The 19408-nt window shown below is 49.1% G+C and overlaps 2 protein-coding genes across 5 annotated transcripts in view; both read right to left on the bottom strand.

The window, feature by feature from the left end:
• The window catches only part of sec16a (SEC16 homolog A, endoplasmic reticulum export factor), a 31459-nt gene extending 19715 nt beyond the window's left edge, over positions 1-11744 (bottom strand). For all 4 annotated transcript variants that reach the window (XM_004916638.4, XM_031891407.1, XM_002935232.5 and 1 more), the window contains exons 1-10: positions 11568-11744; positions 3085-6670; positions 2255-2391; positions 2077-2150; positions 1859-1994; positions 1574-1766; positions 1309-1489; positions 858-1000; positions 694-755; positions 433-571 (exon numbers count right to left, since the gene is read on the bottom strand). In XM_004916638.4, the coding sequence (XP_004916695.2) occupies positions 433-571; positions 694-755; positions 858-1000; positions 1309-1489; positions 1574-1766; positions 1859-1994; positions 2077-2150; positions 2255-2391; positions 3085-6612 (4593 nt within the window). In that variant the 5' untranslated portion in view covers positions 6613-6670; positions 11568-11744. The remainder of the gene's footprint in view (positions 1-432; positions 572-693; positions 756-857; positions 1001-1308; positions 1490-1573; positions 1767-1858; positions 1995-2076; positions 2151-2254; positions 2392-3084; positions 6671-11567) is intronic.
• A 4707-nt stretch (positions 11745-16451) lies between these two features.
• Positions 16452-19408, bottom strand: part of notch1 (notch 1 receptor) — a 58076-nt gene continuing 55119 nt past the window's right edge. Inside the window, 1 exon segment of the mRNA NM_001097288.1 lies at positions 16452-18752. Coding sequence (NP_001090757.1) covers positions 17358-18752 — 1395 coding nt within the window. The 3' untranslated portion in view covers positions 16452-17357.

Here is a 19408-nt window from a genome sequence, read left to right on the forward strand (position 1 = left end):
TGCATTATAACGTCATTTTGATGTTAAATGGCCTTTAAAGAGGCAGTTCACCTTTATGTTCATTTTCAGTCCTATTCCCTAGCAGCTTTGCAATTGGTCATTATTTTTTATTGGCCTCCTCTGTCTAAAGAGGGTCACTGACAGCCAAAAAAATGATTACCCTGTGCGCTTACAATTTTATTATTGTTACTTTTTATCCCTTATGTTTCTATTCGTATTCCAGTCTCTCATACCAACCGCTGTCTGGTTGCTAAGGTTAACAATACCCCAGCAACCAGGTAGCTGCTGAAACAAAACATTAAATAACCGAAAAACCACAAAGAATAAAAAACAAAGACCAATTGCAAAAGGCCTAAGAATATCAATGTGGACGTTGCACTAATGGTTAATTTAAAGGTGTACGTCCCCTTTAACAGGATCGGTCATATTCACCCCGTTTTGTCGGCACAGAAGCACGATGAAGTCCCAGACCAGGCAAGCGGACTCTTGGTCTAGCAGGCTCTCATTCTGGGAACACTCTTTGGATTTCTTCTGGGCAAAATTGATGACGTCGACTTTGTGAGTTTCATCCCTGTGGGCGGAGAGCACAAACCATCAGTCCAATGCTGGCACTGTCTCAGCAGAGAGGCTCCGCCTATCAGAGCACTGCTGCAAGAGGTTGAACCTGTTTGATCAAACATCGGCAACACTCACTTCACTAAAGGTCCAGGGAAAGCTCTTAGCTGTTCCTGCTCTGCGCTGTTCTGCATAACGACCTGTATAACGACAAATATATCCATTTAATGAAAACACGCAGTATTAATCTACAGGAGGCGGGGCCTGTTGCTCTCGCGGCAGGAAACAAACTGCAAAGCTACCTCCATGTTGTGGATTTCCACTAAGGCCGGCTGCCCGTCTGAAGGAAGGTTGGGGAGCACCTTTATCAGCTGACCCCCTGGTCCGAACCTGGCGCAGACGTGGGGGCTCCCAAACTTCTCTGGAGTCAACGGCCTCGAAGGCACTAAAAAATAAAACATTGGTTTAAAACTAGGGATGCACCGAACCCACCCCGACGGATTCTGCTGAATCCCGAACCAGGATGCGGTTCGGCCGGGACCGTGGATTCGGCTGAAACCAAACCGTTCATAAAAAGGCTGGACTTGGCCTGAATCTGTAATCGAATCCGTGATTCGGTGCATCCCTATTTAAAACCCAAATTACCAATAAAAAGAAGCAGTAACCGTTAGTAACCATTTCAAAATGGAAGTAAGCCATTATAACTGCTTCCCAGTTACGTTGATGACAGTTCCCCTTTAAAAGCCCAAGTACCTTGCTCTACAGGTTGCCACTCCGTGGCCTTGGGGTATCCGTAGGAGTAGTTATCAAGCCCCTGCTGGGCGCTGTAGTCATTGGGGTACATGCCGTAGGAATACTCGTTGAGGGGTGGATTCTGTATTTGGGGTTCATACGCGCTGGCAGTCAGGTCCGGCTGGCTTTTGTAGATCTGGCTCTGTAAAGGGAAACAGAACCTTTATAATTCAGCGGTTGCCGATGGAAACGGACTGACTGGTAGCGCTAGGGTCACCTGACTCACGTGCTGAGAATGGGAGCTGAAGCTGCTTCTCCGACTGTGGTTGCTCCGCCCGCTGTGCATGCTGTGGGCGGAATGCTCGCTGTGGATGCTGCGCCGGTCGAAGTCGTCCTTTGCAAGGTCTCTCTGTGGCTCGTCATCGAAGCCCCCGACGTAGCGAGGGTCGTACTGCCAGCGGTCTTCATACACATCATACCTATTAAACAGAGGTACTCAGTAATTGGACGATATCCAAAATATAAACTACAGGTGCATTGTGGGAAATCACACTGATAAAATAATGCTAACCTGCTGGTATAAGCGGCCGGCACGTTCCTTTGGTAAGCGTCATCGCGGCTGTTGTACATATAGTTCCAGTAGTTGCTCCTGGGGTCTCTATAGCCAGGGTCGTAGGCGGCGGGATAGCGGTCCCAGCGGGCGGGGTCTGTGGGGGCCCCAGGTATAGCATTACAACAGGTACATTAAGAAGATACCATTGTTACCAGCGGAGAGGGGGAAACACATACCTGCATAATCATACTGGCTCTGGTAATACCCCGGGTAGTAGCCACTCCAGTCGCTCTTACTGCTATAGCCCTGCCTGCAATAGAACGGGACACGGGTACAATGAAGATTTCCGTTATCCTCGGAGAGGAACCAAGCGCCATTAGGAAGTAGGGGGGATTTGGAACCGGTATCCCTTACCTTGAGGAGGGGCGATCGGAGCAGTGGCTGGATCTAGAACTGGGACGTTCCGGCTCTTGGTATGGGTACTTGCCAGGGTTTGCGTACGCGGTACCGCTGTACTGCCTGTAGGCGGGGTCGTAAGCTCCATAGGGGTCCTGCAAAATTAATGTCAAAGCTGTAATGGGTTTCCCATTGCCAGAGCTAACAAATAGCGCCCCCTAGCAAGGGAAACAAATAGCAACACATGTTAATGATAAACGAATCATGATATAAATGCATTTACCAACCCCCACTTGTTTAAAGAAGCTTATCCATAATCCTCTGCCTACCAATCAGATGTGGCATTTGCTTTGGCACACACACTAGCACCTCTGCCAGCCCTCCTTTACTCTCTATCAGTCCGGCGCCACTAGCCCTCACCTTTTACCCTTATCGAGAGTGGGAATACGCCCCATTCATATATGAGCCTGGCAAATAAATGAATAAGTGGAAGCCAGTTTGCCCTCTTACTTTAGTAGGCAAAGCATTTTGCCCAATGGCAACACAGGGTAGACCTGAGGTTACTGATTTGGCCCTAGCCCCAACCCTTATTAACTGAGCTTCGTGGAGCTCATAAAAACATGGCGGTCTCAGTTACAACAATTCCAATTGGCCTAAACTCCAATGGCATCAGAAAATCATGCCCACATTAGGGATAAAAGTTCTTCTTACATTACCAGGTCTCACACTGTACAATGATGCACAATGAGCACCGTCGGGGTTCAAAACAGTCATTATTAAAACATGGAACAAGCCAAATAGACTTCTCTACCCTGTGCCAGTCCCTAAAGGTACAAATGATTCCTTACCTGATAATAAAGAGGCGCAGCCCTAGGATCCACCTGTTGGTAAGGCTGCCCGTACGGCTGTGGATACGCACCATAAGACCTGTAGTAGTAATAGGGATCAGCTTGCTGTGGGGTATGGGAGGCGGGAGGCCTGGGCTGCTCTTGATAGGTTGCTGTGTGGTTGAGGTTCACTGGGGCTGATGATGAAGGAACAGGCTGAGCTGGATAGGGGGGCTGTTCAGTTGGTCCGTATTTGGGTGCAGGTTCTGGTGCGCTGTTATACGGAGCGCCGATAGGGTTCTGAGAAGCTGGAACTTGGCTTTCAGCTTGGAGAGGGTAAGATACGGGTTTACCCCCTGGAGGTGCTTGTGCAGGAGGGACCAAGGGTAACGGATGAGAGGCAGGGACCATGTATTCCTGCGGGGCCACCCCACCGTGATGTGGAATATCCTTAGCAGGCTGCTGCGGGGGGCCATCCTTAGTGACCTGCTGGTAGAAACCCTGCTTGTTAATGTCTAAGCCGGCCTGACCATTCTGCGCTCCGACAGGCTGCCCAGGAACGAGCGGCCCTCCGGCAACCGGCTGACTGTTACTCAAAGCAACGTTATTGGCGACGGAACTGAGCGGCGCCCGAGGGACTGTAAAATCTAGAGCGCCGCTCTTCTCCGCTGGGTAACTTGGCCGGCAGTTGGGATTGGCAGGGAAACGCGGCCCCATTGGAGCGGTGGTTGGAATCGCGGTTTTATTAGCAAAGTCGACGGTGGCGTTTTCGCCCATCGGCACCTTTTGGCTTTCCGCTGCTAAATTGAGGGGCGCTTGATTGGCTGACGATTGCCGCTGCAAAACAGAGTGCTGATTGGGGAGAGATTCAGAGAATTTATCATTAGGAGCCGCAGATTTATAATTAGACTGATTAGGAACCTCGGGTCGGCCTTGAGTCAGGGAAAACGGAGCATTCTCATTGGAGCTAAAATTCCCCACCGCCGGAGGCAAACTCTGGGGACCCTGCTTTTCGGCTGTTCCCGGTTCCTTAAGCGAATTAACGTTTTTCACCTGATTCGGTAAAGACAATGAAAAATTAATGGGTTGTGCCAAATTATAGGTCTTATTGGGTTGGGCAATAAGCACGGGCTGGTTCTGCAGTGCCTCGGTGGGTGGCGACGACAGCAAACTGGCGTAACCGGAACTTGCCTGTGAGGACAGCTGCTCCTCGTCTCCGATCTTCGGAGGGTTCTCCAGGTTTTCCGAAGAGATCTGTTCTTCCGGAGAAGCCTGAAATTTCCCCGGGTCGGTTCCGCCGGCACGGGAATCGTACGACCCGTCTTCGGGGGGCTGAATTATTTCCGTTTGGGGTTTAGGGGGCACGTAGAGCGAAGGAGCCGCAGGAGCCAACAGAACATTCCCTCCGAAATTCGGAAGCTCTCCTTGAGCCCACAGGGTGGTGGCTGGGCTCTCGCATTTCTTGCTAGACCCCTGCGCCCTGGATGACGGACGCCTGTCGAGCAGTAGAGATACGTTATCCAATGGGGGCTCCCCGACAGAATGGAACAGGCTCCCGTTACTGGTAACGGTTCCGTGAGAGTTCCGTTTGCCTAAGAATATGGTTTCCAGATTATCCGGAGGTTGCTCCAAGTTCCCCGGGGAAGCCACCGGGATAGAGGCGTTTTGTAGAACCTTATGCCCCTCTCCACCCATTTTCGATTGGTCTGCGTCCGATGGTTTCAAACCAATGCTGTGCGATCTTACTGGTTCGAAAGAACTGTTTGCACTTGTCATGAAGATCCCTGTGGGTTTAGGAGGACTCGGAGTTGGCGGCTGGGATAAACTGCTGTGGAACTTGTGCTGACCCATATTCTGCCCTACAGCGTCACCTGTCATGGGGGACGAATCAATTTGCTTAAAGAAACTGTGGGAGGAGTCACCCTCAAGCCTGCCGCTCTCCTTCTGGATAAAAGTCCCAGCATGCTCTTGTGACCGGGTTGGCACAGGCAGGCTTTTGAGACTCAGGTTGCTATAGTTTGAAGAGACGCTATCGGGTCGGACAGGACAACCAACCGTGTCAGGTGTCTCTAGGTTGGGACCCACTTCAGGATGGCCGCTAACGTTCTTTGGTAGAGGGGGCCCAGGCACTGGTCCGTATCGGTACGCATCGGAAGTTACATTAGGAGGATAAGGGTTAAAATGATTGGGCTCGTTGGGGAGAACTTCCTGGTTCTGAACACACTCGATGTTTTCAACGTTGTCGTAGGGCATCTCCCTGGGTTTAGCCGTATTATCGCGAAGAGGAAGGGTGTCCTGCCTCCAAGCTGAATGCGGATGGGTGGCATTGCCGGCAGATGAGGGGACGTGGGGAACGCCAGACGCTAAAGTGATCGGTGTCATTGCCGGAATGCCACTGCTGACTGTCGGCTGCGGCAGTAGAGAAGACACACCTTGATATCCGGCGTTCTGGTAATGAGAAGAACCAAGGTCCGCTTTAATAGATGCGTTCTGCTGGTCGGAAGAAACGATTTCCACATTTTCTTCTTCTTCCCCTTTAAAAAACATTGATATAGTACCAGAGTCTGCATTGGTTGAGACTCGACCAGACGCACTAGGCACCTCCTGGTGGGGCTCGGGCTGCTGCGGAGGCGGGTATTGTACCGGGTTAGAACTTGGCAGAGGTGGGTGCCGCTGATCCTTGTATGGTTGGTTGAACCAGTTCTGCTCAGGATTCTGCCCATGCATATAGTCTGTCGGGTTTAAACTGGGGGGTTGTGAACTGCTGTGCTGAAAGGTAGGATTGGAGACGCTGGTAGGTGGGTAGTACCCTGGCGCTGCCCTCTGTTGTGCTGGCTGTGCCCCAGTTTCGCTTGCCTGAGGTGCCAGATTAGAGACTTCTAAATAAGGGGGGGAGTAATAAGGAGAATTATGGGATTGTTGCTGAACTGGAAGGGGGAAGTTCTGATTGGAGACAGGAGGTGCATTTGGTAAGGACCCCCAGGGAGCGCTAGTTGGCTGAGACGGTGCAGGGGCAAAGTAGGGGGCAGTAGATAAGCCTTGGGCTGACTGGGCCCTGCTTTGCACCGGCACAAAGGCGTTTTCAAGTCCACTCGCCGTATTCTGATAAGTCTGCATGTTACCAAGTCCGGGCTGGGCAATAGGCGCGGCTGCTGGGTAGTTGGTAAAAGGGGCGCTTGCTGCCGACGGGGCAGATACACTGGTATACATCTCACCCCTAGCAACGGGCTGTGGTACGGCTCCTACTAGTGATGGGGGAGACACATGCCCTTGGTCTCCGGCCCCTGATCCGTGTACAGGAACGGGCTGAGGGTACATCGACGGGGACGGACTCGGTGCCATCAGTGGGTTTCCTGTCGGGGCACTGCCCTGCGCCATACTTTGTGGGGTCATCCGGCCAAAGGCAAAAGGGTCGGTCACTGGCTGCACCGATGTAGAAGCGGATGATACAGGATTGGGTCCCCTTTTGCGCCAGTAGGCATTATTGCCCATTCCCATGCGAGGGGGCCCGCCCATGCCTGGAGGCCCAGCTTGGGGAGGGGGCTGCATCTCCGTCCTTAACTGGCGACTCTCTGTCTCCGGAAACAAAACTCCAGGATCAATGAAACTGCAGAGAGAGAGAGAGAAAGAGACTCTGTCAGAATCCATTGTGATCTACAGAGCAGGTAATAACAACCCCCACGTTGTACATAAAGGATAAATATATAAAGGCATCTAGTGGCTGGGGTCCCAGAGACGTCTCCCCGGCTTCATCTGGCTCCCACGGTAAAGACATGGTAGTACTAGTGCCTACACTATAACCCCCGGGTGTCACCTCGGATCTGAAAGACGGGCAAATAATATGGTTTCCCCCTGCCAAATGGATTTCAGGTGAATGAATGAGCGGCTGGAAACATGATAAAAGGAACAATATGAGCTACAGGAGTGGGTATTTCCCATAGTGCAACCAGGATGTGACCAGGAATTGGTACTTAGCAAAGCAATCTGCCCAGCCACACAGGTAACTGCAACTAGGCTCGGGAAAGGTTACAGATATATAGGGGTACAAAATCCCCCCCTAAATGGCCTTCAGGCTGGGCCCCCTTAGCCCATAACAAGGTTACAGATATATAGAAACATTGGGGTAACAGTCACCCCGCTATAGTTCCAGGGGTACCCAGGGCACAAATAAGCACTCACCCCAAATCCCCCCCTAATTGGCCTTCAGGCTGGACCCCCTTAGCCCATAACAAGGTTACAGATATATAGAAACATTGGGGTAACAGTCACCCCGCTATAGTTCCAGGGGTACCCAGGGCACAAATAAGCACTCACCCCAAATCCCCCCCTAACTGGCCTTCAGGCTGGAACCCCTTAGCCCATAACAAGGTTACAGATATATAGAAACATTGGGGTAACAGTCACCCCGCTATAGTTCCAGGGGTACCCAGGGCACAAATAAGCACTCACCCCAAATCCCCCCCTAACTGGCCTTCAGGCTGGACCCCCTTAGCCCATAACAAGGTTACAGATATATAGAAACATTGGGGTAACAGTCACCCTGCTATAGTTCCAGGGGTACCCAGGGCACAAATAAGCACTCACCCCAAATCCCCCCCAACTGGCCTTTAGGCTGGGCCCCCTTAGCCCATAACAAGGTTACAGATATATAGAAACATTGGGGTAACAGTCACCCCGCTATAGTTCCAGGGGTACCCAGGGCACAAATAAGCACTCACCCCAAATCCCCCCCTAACTGGCCTTCAGGCTGGGCCCCCTTAGCCCATAACAAGGTTACAGATATATAGAAACATTGGGGTAACAGTCACCCTGCTATAGTTCCAGGGGTACCCAGGGCACAAATAAGCACTCACCCCAAATCCCCCCCTAACTGGCCTTCAGGCTGGACCCCCTTAGCCCATAACAAGGTTACAGATATATAGAAACATTGGGGTAACAGTCACCCCGCTATAGTTCCAGGGGTACCCAGGGCACAAATAAGCACTCACCCCAAATCCCCCCCTAACTGGCCTTCAGGCTGGGCCCCCTTAGCCCATAACAAGGTTACAGATATATAGAAACATTGGGGTAACAGTCACCCCGCTATAGTTCCAGGGGTACCCAGGGCACAAATAAGCACTCACCCCAAATCCCCCCCTAACTGGCCTTCAGGCTGGACCCCCTTAGCCCATAACAAGGTTACAGATATATAGAAACATTGGGGTAACAGTCACCCCGCTATAGTTCCAGGGGTACCCAGGGCACAAATAAGCACTCACCCCAAATCCCCCCCTAACTGGCCTTCAGGCTGGACCCCCTTAGCCCATAACAAGGTTACAGATATATAGAAACATTGGGGTAACAGTCACCCTGCTATAGTTCCAGGGGTACCCAGGGCACAAATAAGCACTCACCCCAAATCCCCCCCAACTGGCCTTTAGGCTGGGCCCCCTTAGCCCATAACAAGGTTACAGATATATAGAAACATTGGGGTAACAGTCACCCCGCTATAGTTCCAGGGGTACCCAGGGCACAAATAAGCACTCACCCCAAATCCCCCCCTAACTGGCCTTCAGGCTGGGCCCCCTTAGCCCATAACAAGGTTACAGATATATAGAAACATTGGGGTAACAGTCACCCTGCTATAGTTCCAGGGGTACCCAGGGCACAAATAAGCACTCACCCCAAATCCCCCCCTAACTGGCCTTCAGGCTGGACCCCCTTAGCCCATAACAAGGTTACAGATATATAGAAACATTGGGGTAACAGTCACCCCGCTATAGTTCCAGGGGTACCCAGGGCACAAATAAGCACTCACCCCAAATCCCCCCCTAACTGGCCTTCAGGCTGGGCCCCCTTAGCCCATAACAAGGTTACAGATATATAGAAACATTGGGGTAACAGTCACCCCGCTATAGTTCCAGGGGTACCCAGGGCACAAATAAGCACTCACCCCAAATCCCCCCCTAACTGGCCTTCAGGCTGGGCCCCCTTAGCCCATAACAAGGTTACAGATATATAGAAACATTGGGGTAACAGTCACCCCGCTATAGTTCCAGGGGTACCCAGGGCACAAATAAGCACTCACCCCAAATCCCCCCCTAACTGGCCTTCAGGCTGGGCCCCCTTAGCCCATAACAAGGTTACAGATATATAGAAACATTGGGGTAAGTAGAATAGCCGCTGGTGAGGGGGGCACGCAATACTATAAGGATTACATATCAAAACAAATCCCCCACTTTAGCATTTTGCCTATTTATTATTTAAGCCAGGCCCCTTGTACATATGCTGCCCCCCCCCCCCCCCAGACATGAGGGGGTTATTATAGGTCACACTAATCCTTATAACCCTTTGCAGCACAGGGTCCCAATAGGGAATTCATATAACAGGACCGGATTAGAGGCAGCTGACCAATGGGAAAGCAACACAGAGTGACCCTTATTCCTGCCACTCGGTACCAAATAGAAACTGCTGAAACATCTGCTAAGGGGCCTTTAATGGGTTTCTCCCTGGCAGTAAACAATGTAACAAATATGCCCCCTGCTGGCCATTTGTAAAACAACATATATATATGTATGTATGAGGGAAAGGGTAACTAACCCTAACGATATATGTGACTGAGTAATATTAATACTTACTGGTTGCTATGCTGCCTGCGTGGAAGAGGGAACGTCAGAAAGCAAACACTCACTGCTGTGCAAACAGTCACGCATGGCTTTTATGTGACCGCACTGGGATCTATAAAAGTGATGTCATTTCATTATGACCCCCCCCCCACAACAACAGGGGATATATATACCCATCCGAAAAAGGGAGCTGAATGCTTATTGGCTGCCCTAATGGCACAGTGGGAGTGGGGTAAATTGTAAGCAGGTTTCCATATCATTGGGTGTGACCAACTGCAGGACCCGCCCACACCTACACCAACCCCAATGGGGAGACATTCCCTACCCCAGGAGGAGAGAGATGGGGTGACTATTCCCTACCATGTACCCCAGGAGAATAGAAAGGGGGGACACTTTCCTACCAAGTACCCCAGGAGGAGAGAGAGAGAGGGTGCCATTTCCCTACCATTTACCCCAGGATAATAGAGAGGGTGTAATATTTCCCTACTGTGTAACCCCAGGATAATAGAGAGGGGGGTGACAGTTCACTATTATGTACCCCAGGAGGAGAGAGAGGGGAAAGATGGAATGTACCATGTACCATGTACCCCAGGAGGGGAGGGGGGACAGTACCATGTACCCCAGGAGGGGAGGGGGTGACAGTACCATGTACCCCAGGAGGGGAGGGGGGTGTCAGTACCATGTACCCCAGGAGGGGAGGGGGGTGTCAGTACCATGTACCCCAGGAGGGGAGGGGGGTGTCAGTACCATGTACCCCAGGAGGGGAGGGGGGACAGTACCATGTACCCCAGGAGGGGAGGGGGGACAGTACCATGTACCCCAGGAGGGGAGGGGGGTGTCAGTACCATGTACCCCAGGAGGGGAGGGGGGGACAGTACCATGTACCCCAGGAGGGGAGGGGGTGACAGTACCATGTACCCCAGGAGGGGAGAGGGGTGTCAGTACCATGTACCCCAGGAGGGGAGGGGGGACAGTACCATGTACCCCAGGAGGGGAGGGGGTGACATCTCAGTACCATGTACCCCAGGAGGGGAGGGGGGGTGATATCTCAGTACCATGTACCCCAGGAGGGGAGGGGGTGACATCTCAGTACCATGTACCCCAGGAGGGGAGGGGGTGACATCTCAGTACCATGTACCCCAGGAGGGGAGGGGGGGTGACATCTCAGTACCATGTACCCCAGGAGGGGAGGGGGTGACATCTCAGTACCATGTACCCCAGGAGGGGAGGGGGTGTCAGTACCATGTACCGCAGGAGGGGAGGGGGGTGTCAGTACCATGTACCCCAGGAGGGGAGGGGGGTGTCAGTACCATGTACCCCAGGAGGGGAGGGGGGACAGTACCATGTACCCCAGGAGGGGAGGGGGTGACAGTACCATGTACCCCAGGAGGGGAGGGGGGTGACAGTACCATGTACCCCAGGAGGGGAGGGGGGTGACAGTACCATGTACCCCAGGAGGGGAGGGGGGGTGACAGTACCATGTACCCCAGGAGGGGAGGGGGGTGACAGTACCATGTACCCCAGGAGGGGAGGGGGGTGACAGTACCATGTACCCCAGGAGGGGAGGGGGAGTGACAGTACCATGTACCCCAGGAGGGGAGAGGGGTGTCAGTACCATGTACCCCAGGAGGGGAGGGGGGGGGACAGTACCATGTACCCCAGGAGGGGAGGGGGGGTGACAGTACCATGTACCCCAGGAGGGGAGGGGGGGGGACAGTACCATGTACCCCAGGAGGGGAGGGGGGGGACAGTACCATGTACCCCAGGAGGGAGAGAGAGAGGATGACAGGGGCCCCTGTCAAGAGTTCCAGCAGCTCAGCCCCCTGCCAGACGTGAGACTTTCCCCAGCCCAGGCCTCCCCTCCCCTGAGTGCCCCTCACACACAGTCCGGCCTCTCACCTCCTTCTCCGAAGCGCTCGGTGCCCGCACACAGATCCACTCGCTGCTCCCACCGGCAGGGAACCAGCTAAGCGTAACTCGGCAGCGCCGCCATCTTGCACATCCGGCTCGCCGACGTGTACATCCTCACGTCACACGCTGCAAGACGTGCGGACGTTGCACTCGCCGGCTCAGAGGGGCGTGGAATCGTTCGCAGGTCAATAAGCCCCGCCCTCTAGTCCTGAAGCGCCTTGAAGCTTTGGCCGCCATTGAGTTGGTGGGCAGGAACCAGGTATTTCCCGGTACTCTTTCTCATTTTACCCAAGCAGAGGAAGCAACATGGCAGCTCCCAAGATATAAAGAAGCACAAAGGGAGGACAAGTGTTATAATAAATAAATACAATAAATATATATAAATACACAGGGAATAAGTAGTAGCAGTAGGAAGGAGGTCCCTGCCCTGTAGAGCTTACAATCAGGTGGGTTAGGGTTAAAATTTGGGGTCATCCAGTTATCCAATAAAATGGCTTATGCATTAGCCTCGTCTGACGTTGTACACGAAACAGCCAATAGGAATTGAGGAAGAAGATCATGTGCCTGTATGAGGCCCAGCCCAGGAATCATTCTGGGAGGAGCTCTTGCAAGCATGGGCGGGGATATGCAATCACTCACATGTGCGTATTGTTGGGTGTGGGTCCTATTATAACACCTCCACCATAGCCAGGAGAGCCCCCAGTACTATAGCATAAGGATTTGGAGCATATATTTCTAAGCCGTAATCAGCTAGGAGGGGAAAGAAGGGGGGGTACAAAATCCCTACCCCACCCAAGACCCTATTCAGAGCCCTAAAGGGGGGTCGATTACCTTTCAATTCAAGGTAGAATGCTATTCTATAACATATTAATCCACCTCTGACTGCACAGAGGAAAGGTGTGCTGGTTATTATGGGATTACAGTAATCCAGGTGGGCTAGGAGTAGAGCAGCCATAGGGATAGGCAGATACTGGGCAGGGTTGTGGAGAAAGGGGCATCGGGATTAACAATGGAGACGGAACAAGAACGTCCACCCCCCAAAAAAGACCTTTGGTGATGATGATGGTCACACCTTGTGTCTCAGCCCTTTCTCCTTGTAGAGTGTAAGCTCTTTTGGGCAGGGCTCTCTTCCCCTCTTGTATCGGTTACTGATTGCTTTATATGTTACTCCTTGTAGATTGTAAGCTCTTTGGGCAGGGCTCCCTTCCCCTCCTGTATCGGTTACTGATTGCTTTATATGTTACTCCTTGTAGAGTGTAAGCTCTTTGGGCAGGGCTCCCTTCCCCTCTTGTATCGGTTACTGATTGCTTTATATGTTACTCCTTGTAGAGTGTAAGCTCTTTGGGCAGGGCTCCCTTCCCCTCTTGTATCGGTTACTGATTGCTTTATATGTTACTCCTTGTAGAGTGTAAGCTCTTTTGGGCAGGGCTCCCTTCCCCTCCTGTATCGGTTACTGATTGCTTTATATGTTACTCCTTGTAGAGTGTAAGCTCTTTTGGGCAGGGCTCCCTTCCCCTCCTGTATCGGTTATTGATTGCTTTATATGTTACTCCTTGTAGAGTGTAAGCTCTTTTGGGCAGGCTCCCTTCCCCTCCTGTATTGGTTATTGGTTGCTTTATATGTTACTCCTTGTAGAGTGTAAGCTCTTTTGGGCAGGGCTCTCTTCCCCTCCTGTATCGGTTACTGATTGCTTTATATGTTACTCCTTGTAGAGTGTAAGCTCTTTTGGGCAGGGCTCCCTTCCCCTCCTGTATCGGTTATTGGTTGCTTTATATGTTACTCCTTGTAGAGTGTAAGCTCTTTTGGGCAGGGCTCCCTTCCCCTCCTGTATCGGTTACTGATTGCTTTATATGTTACTCCTTGTAGAGTGTAAGCTCTTTTGGGCAGGGCTCTCTTCCCCTCCTGTATCGGTTACTGATTGCTTTATATGTTACTCCTTGTAGAGTGTAAGCTCTTTTGGGCAGGGCTCCCTTCCCCTCCTGTATCGGTTATTGGTTGCTTTATATGTTACTCCTTGTAGAGTGTAAGCTCTTTTGGGCAGGGCTCCCTTCCCCTCCTGTATCGGTTACTGGTTGCTTTATATGTTACTCCTTGTAGAGTGTAAGCTCTTTTGGGCAGGGCTCTCTTCCCCTCCTGTATCGGTTACTGATTGCTTTATATGTTACTCTGTATGCCCAATGTATGGAACCCACTTATTGTACAGCGCTGCGGGATATGTTGGCACTTTATAAATAAATGTTAATAATAATGGTAATTGTTGATAAATGCTTTGAGTATCCTTAGCATTCATTGGCGGGGGTAATAATCCTCGGTTTGGCCTCTAGATGGCGACAAAAGGCTACAAATGAAAATGTTTTGTTTTTTTTTATTTTGAGGATTTTTAGGACTAGGAAAGGTACCTCAGTGATCATTCGCTCATACTGTGGGGTGGGATTTACTGCAGTTACACGCCAGTCTGCGGGGGGGGGGGGGGGGTTGGAATGATCAGCAGGGTATAAGGATTTTGAAGGTCAGATGGTCTGTATGCCAAAAACAGGGGTGAATCAGTTCCCCTAAAGAATGCTCAGAGGACAACATCTTTATTTGGATAGCCAGAAGGGGGAAGGGGAGATGAGGCAGGGACCCCACAAAAAGCCCCTAAATACACATAAAGTGGCTTTAAAGGGACACTGCCATGATATTTATGGGGCACTTTTTATCTCTAAATGACACTGTTACACAGCAAATAATTCCCTCTGCCATTTAACCTTTTATTCTTGTACCAACAAATGTATTTGTAGCTGTAATATTGGTGTGTAGGCGCCATCTCAGTGCCTTGTGTCTGAGTCTGAGCTTTCAGCCAGCGCTACACATTAGAACTGCTTTCAGCTAACCTATTGTTTCTCCTACTCCCATGTAACTGGAGGAGTCCCAAGCCGGACTTGGATTTCTTACTATTGAGTGCTATTCTGATACCTACTGGGAGCTGCTATCTTGCTCCCTTCCCATTGTTCTGCTGATTGGCTGCTGGGGGTGAGGGGGGGGGGGGATATCAGCTTTCAGGGTTAATACATCATTCCGTGCACCAGTGGAGCTTACAATCTAAGTTTAACTTGCCTATATGTTTTTGGAGTGTGGGAGGATACTGGAGTGCTCGGAGACATGGGCAGAACATACACATTTTAATATATAGTGAATAAAGTGCCCCCTATTGTAACATATAGGGATATTATAAGCCCCCGAGGGGTTCCTTATAATATATAGTGAATAAAGTGCCCCCTACTGTAACATATAGGGATATTATAAGCCCCCGAGGGGTTCCTTATAATATATAGTGAATAAAGTACCCCCTATTGTAACATATAGGGATATTATAAGCCCCCGAGGAGTTCCTTATAATATATAGTGAATAAAGTGCCCCCTATTGTAACATATAGGGATATTATAAGTCCCCGAGGAGTTCCTTATAATATATAGTGAATAAAGTGCCCCCTATTGTAACATATAGGGATATTATAAGCCCCCGAGGGGTTCCTTATAATATATAGTGAATAAAGTGCCCCCTATTGTAACATATAGGGATATTATAAGCCCCCGAGGGGTTCCTTATAATATATAGTGAATAAAGTGCCCCCTATTGTAACATATAGGGATATTATAAGCCCCCGAGGGGTTCCTTATAATATATAGTGAATAAAGTGCCCCCTATTGTAACATATAGGGATATTATAAGCCCCCGAGGGGTTCCTTATATAGTGAATAAAGTGCCCCCTATTGTAACATATAGGGATATTATAAGCCCCCGAGGGGTTCCTTATATAGTGAATAAAGTACCCCCTATTGTAACATATAGGGATATTATAAGCCCCCGAGGGGTTCCTTATATAGTGAATAAAGTGCCCCCTATTGTAACATATAGGGATATTATAAGCCCCCGAGGGGTTCCTTATAATATATAGTGAATAAAGTGCCCCCTATTGTAACATATAGGGATATTATAAGCCCCCGAGGAGTTCCTTATAATATATAGTGAATAAAGTGCCCCCTATTGTAACATATAGGGATATTATAAGCCCCCGAGGGGTTCCATGACCATATAAAAGTACAAGGCGAAGGCCGAGTCATGGAACTCCGAGGCAGCTTCTAATATCCTCATATTTTACAACAGGGGGCACTTTATTTATTGTAATATACAAGTTTCAGTGAGTCATGTGACCGAAATGACATCACTAAGCTCCGATTATAACTGATGACATCACAATACACCGTTTCTAAGGATATAATTTACATCTCATTCCAAAAAGAATAAACAGACCCCCCCCCCCCCCAATTACTATGTAACTTCAAAACACGTTATTTTGTACAATTTTATTACAAACAAACAAAAAAAAAAACATTTGTTTACAGAAGTGTTAACAACAACAAAATGTCTTTGTGTAAACTACATTTCCAATTGATACGTTACATTTTTTTTTTTTGTTTTTGTTCGAAAAAAAACTACATTCTACAGATCTTTGTACAGTTCCGGCATAGGGAGCGAGCGGCCCGACCGCCCATCGCAGAAGACGTAGTGGAACTACAGCCAACCCCCCCCCTCCCCCTTTTTGTTCAGCGTCCTTTAGGATAGAATTATATTTATATAATATTTTTTATCGTTTTTCTCGTGCAAAGTCTCTCACCGTCCAATCGCATAGTCGTATCTCTTGGGCGGCGCTCCGTCCATCTACCCCAGTTCTACGCAATATAAATCAGGATATACAAAATAGATTTTTTAAACAAAATCCACCATAGATATTTACAAAAATGTAGAAAATATGCCACGGGCTTGTACCAAAGATTGCATGCATTTTCTGACCAATGCCGACGCAGGGGGTTCCAAATGCCAGTTTTTTGTTTTTTTTCTTACAAAAATGTTGTTGTCACAGGTGATAGTCTTTTTTTTCAGGATTTTATCCCTGTTGAGAATGCGTCAGACCCAAACGTACGTCCCCCTGTATTTTGCACTTTCGTCTTGTAGCTTAAAAACGTTTTTTTTCACTTAAAAAGTTCTATTTTGTGCCTCCTAGATAGCGGGAGGCACTCGGAGCATCTTTTCACGCCTTTTGTCCAATTTCCAGGTGAAATAACAAAAAAAAAAAAAGTTTCCGGGAAACAAAAAAAAATGACACGTGATTTAAAATTTTAAACATGTTTCACCGTTTTTAAATTTGATTGGACATTTTTTAATAAACGGTTAAGCGTTTTGAAAATTTTCAATCAAATTTAAAAACGGTTACATGTTTTTAAAATTTTAAGTCAAATTTAAAAACATTTTGAAAAAAACGTTGAAATATTTTAAACATGATTTAACATTAATACTGGGAAAAAAAATAGTTTTTAGTGCTATAAATGAAATCCCGGAACGGAACAAGATGTCATTTTATAGAAAATCTTAAAAATTTCTAATTTTTTTTGTTCTTCTGCTAAATAAACATTCCAGTGGTTCGTTCCTGCATATTATTTAGGGGCAATAGAAAATAAATACATTGTCATTTTCAATATCAGGAACAATTTCATAAAATTTGTACAAAAAAAATATCTATTAAGGCAAGATAAAAAAAAAAAGTTACATTTTTTTTTAAAAAAAAAGCTTATAAATAAAAGGGCAGTGTTTTAGGTCAAACGTATATAAATAAATACTAGAAAATTCAAAAGTTCTGTTATTTTACGTATAAAAACGGTATAAAAATTTCCTTCAGTCTCTTAAAAAGTCTCTCAGTGTCTTTAAAATTTCAAAAGCAAATATTTGACATTTTTCTTTTATTTGAAAGCTTCGGGTATGTGGGTGCGCTGAGGCTGCATACTCGTGGGCGGGCTTGATATTCCTTCCGACCAATCAGACATGTTCGAATGAGGGGAGGAGCTTGACCACTGGTCAGGTGACTCGGGAGAAGGCGTCAAAAATGGGTGGTCTGGTACTTGTAGTTGATGGCTCGGCGTGTTGTCCATCGGGGAGGAGTAACTATGCTGAGAAGGCGGGGTTAAAAACTGGGTGGTGGCCATAGACTGCGTAAGAGTGGGAGGCAGGGAATTCGTAAATATCTGAGTGTCCTGGGGCATCACAGAATGAATGTTGTTGCCCGACATTTGTTGCAGGTCCGTCTGGCTTATGTCATTGCTACAAAAGGGGGAGCCGATATGAGTAGAAGTTGCGTTGGAATTTTGATGTTGCTGCTGCTGGACGCTCTGGTGCAACTGTAGGTTCTGCTGCTGTTGCATTTGCTGGGCTTGCATCAGATGAGGCTGATTGGCCATCCTCGTGTTGGGCATGGCCTGATAGGTCATCATCTGGGACAGAGTCGTCGCCGGCAAACCGTTATGGAGCGAGCTCATAAGGCCATGCTGAAGAGCTTGCTGGGCGTTGCCTTGTTGGATGCCATTTCTGATTGGGTTGTACTGGTTCTGGACCATCCCATTTTGCAGCCGTGCAAACCAGTCGCATTGGCCGTTCATCGCCGGAGCTCCTCCCACGGTAAAATGCATGGACCCGTTGGTCATGATGGTATTGGGGCTGGAGACGTTGAGATGGGTCAGGCGTGGCGTCATGCCGTCGAAAGCCATTCTGTTGGAAGCCATTTCCTGCTTGTTGGCCATGGTCATGTGATTCAGGCCGAGGTGGGAATCCTGCATGCTGGTCAGGTGGTTCAGAGGCATGGAGGGGGACTGCTGGAACGGAGATGTCATCAACGGAGGAGAGGCCACGTCTGATAAGTATCCGTGGGGCGACTCCAGCGAGTCCACCGGGGACAACACCCCGGAGCTGCCCGAATCCAATAGACTCGTTTTTCCGTCTTGAGATTTTTTCCTCCTGGCTTTCAGCTCCTTCGCTTCTTTGCAGCCGTTGCCCTTGATGCTGGGCTTACGGGCTTTCTTGCTCTGGACGGAAGGCTTCATGTTCCCCATGTAACCGTTAGGGGAGCAGATGGGAGGAGATAAAGTCGGGGCGCCCAACGGGCCGCCGTGCAGCGTCGGGCTCTTCACTAGGTTGTGTTCATCCAGCAAGTGGACGATGTCGTGGTGCATGCGTTCCTGGGCGATGTCGCGGGGCAGACGGTCCATGTGGTCCGTGATGTCGCGGTTGGCGTAGTGGTCCAGAAGGACTTTGGCAGTCTCGTAGCTGCCTTCTCTCGCGGCCAAGAACAGAGGTGTCTCTTCCTGTAATAGGAAACCATGGAAATTAGGAACGATGCACTTCAGAAAGAACTGTTCCAGCTACAGCTTTCCGGAACAATCAGGAAAAGATCTGCCCTGGGACTACTTATATCATCATCATTTACAGTAGGGGGTACATTATCCCTTATAATACATGAGTGATACTCAGAGTTCCCTGTATAACTCAGCCTGCAGCCTTGTGCCTTTATATGGGCACAGAACCCCTCAGTGACTGCTAATATCCTTATCATTTACAGTAGGGGGTACAGTATCCCTTATAATACATGAGTGATACTCAGAGTTCCCTGTATAACTCAGCCTGCAGCCTTGTGCCTTTATATGGGCACAGAACCCCTCAGTGACTGCTAATATCCTTATCATTTACAGTAGGGGGTACATTATCCCTTATAATACATGAGTGATACTCAGAGTTCCCTGTATAACTCAGCCTGCAGCCTTGTGCCTTTATATGGGGGGCACAGAACCCCTCAGTGACTGCTAATATCCTTATCATTTACAGTAGGGGGTACATTATCCCTTATAATACATGAATGATACTCAGAGTTCCCTGTATAACTCAGCCTGCAGCCTTGTGCCTTTATATGGGCACAGAACCCCTCAGTGACTGCTAATATCCTTATCATTTACAGTAGGGGGTA

This window comes from Xenopus tropicalis, chromosome 8, assembly GCF_000004195.4.
Source record: "Xenopus tropicalis strain Nigerian chromosome 8, UCB_Xtro_10.0, whole genome shotgun sequence".
Taxonomy (NCBI): domain Eukaryota; kingdom Metazoa; phylum Chordata; class Amphibia; order Anura; family Pipidae; genus Xenopus; species Xenopus tropicalis.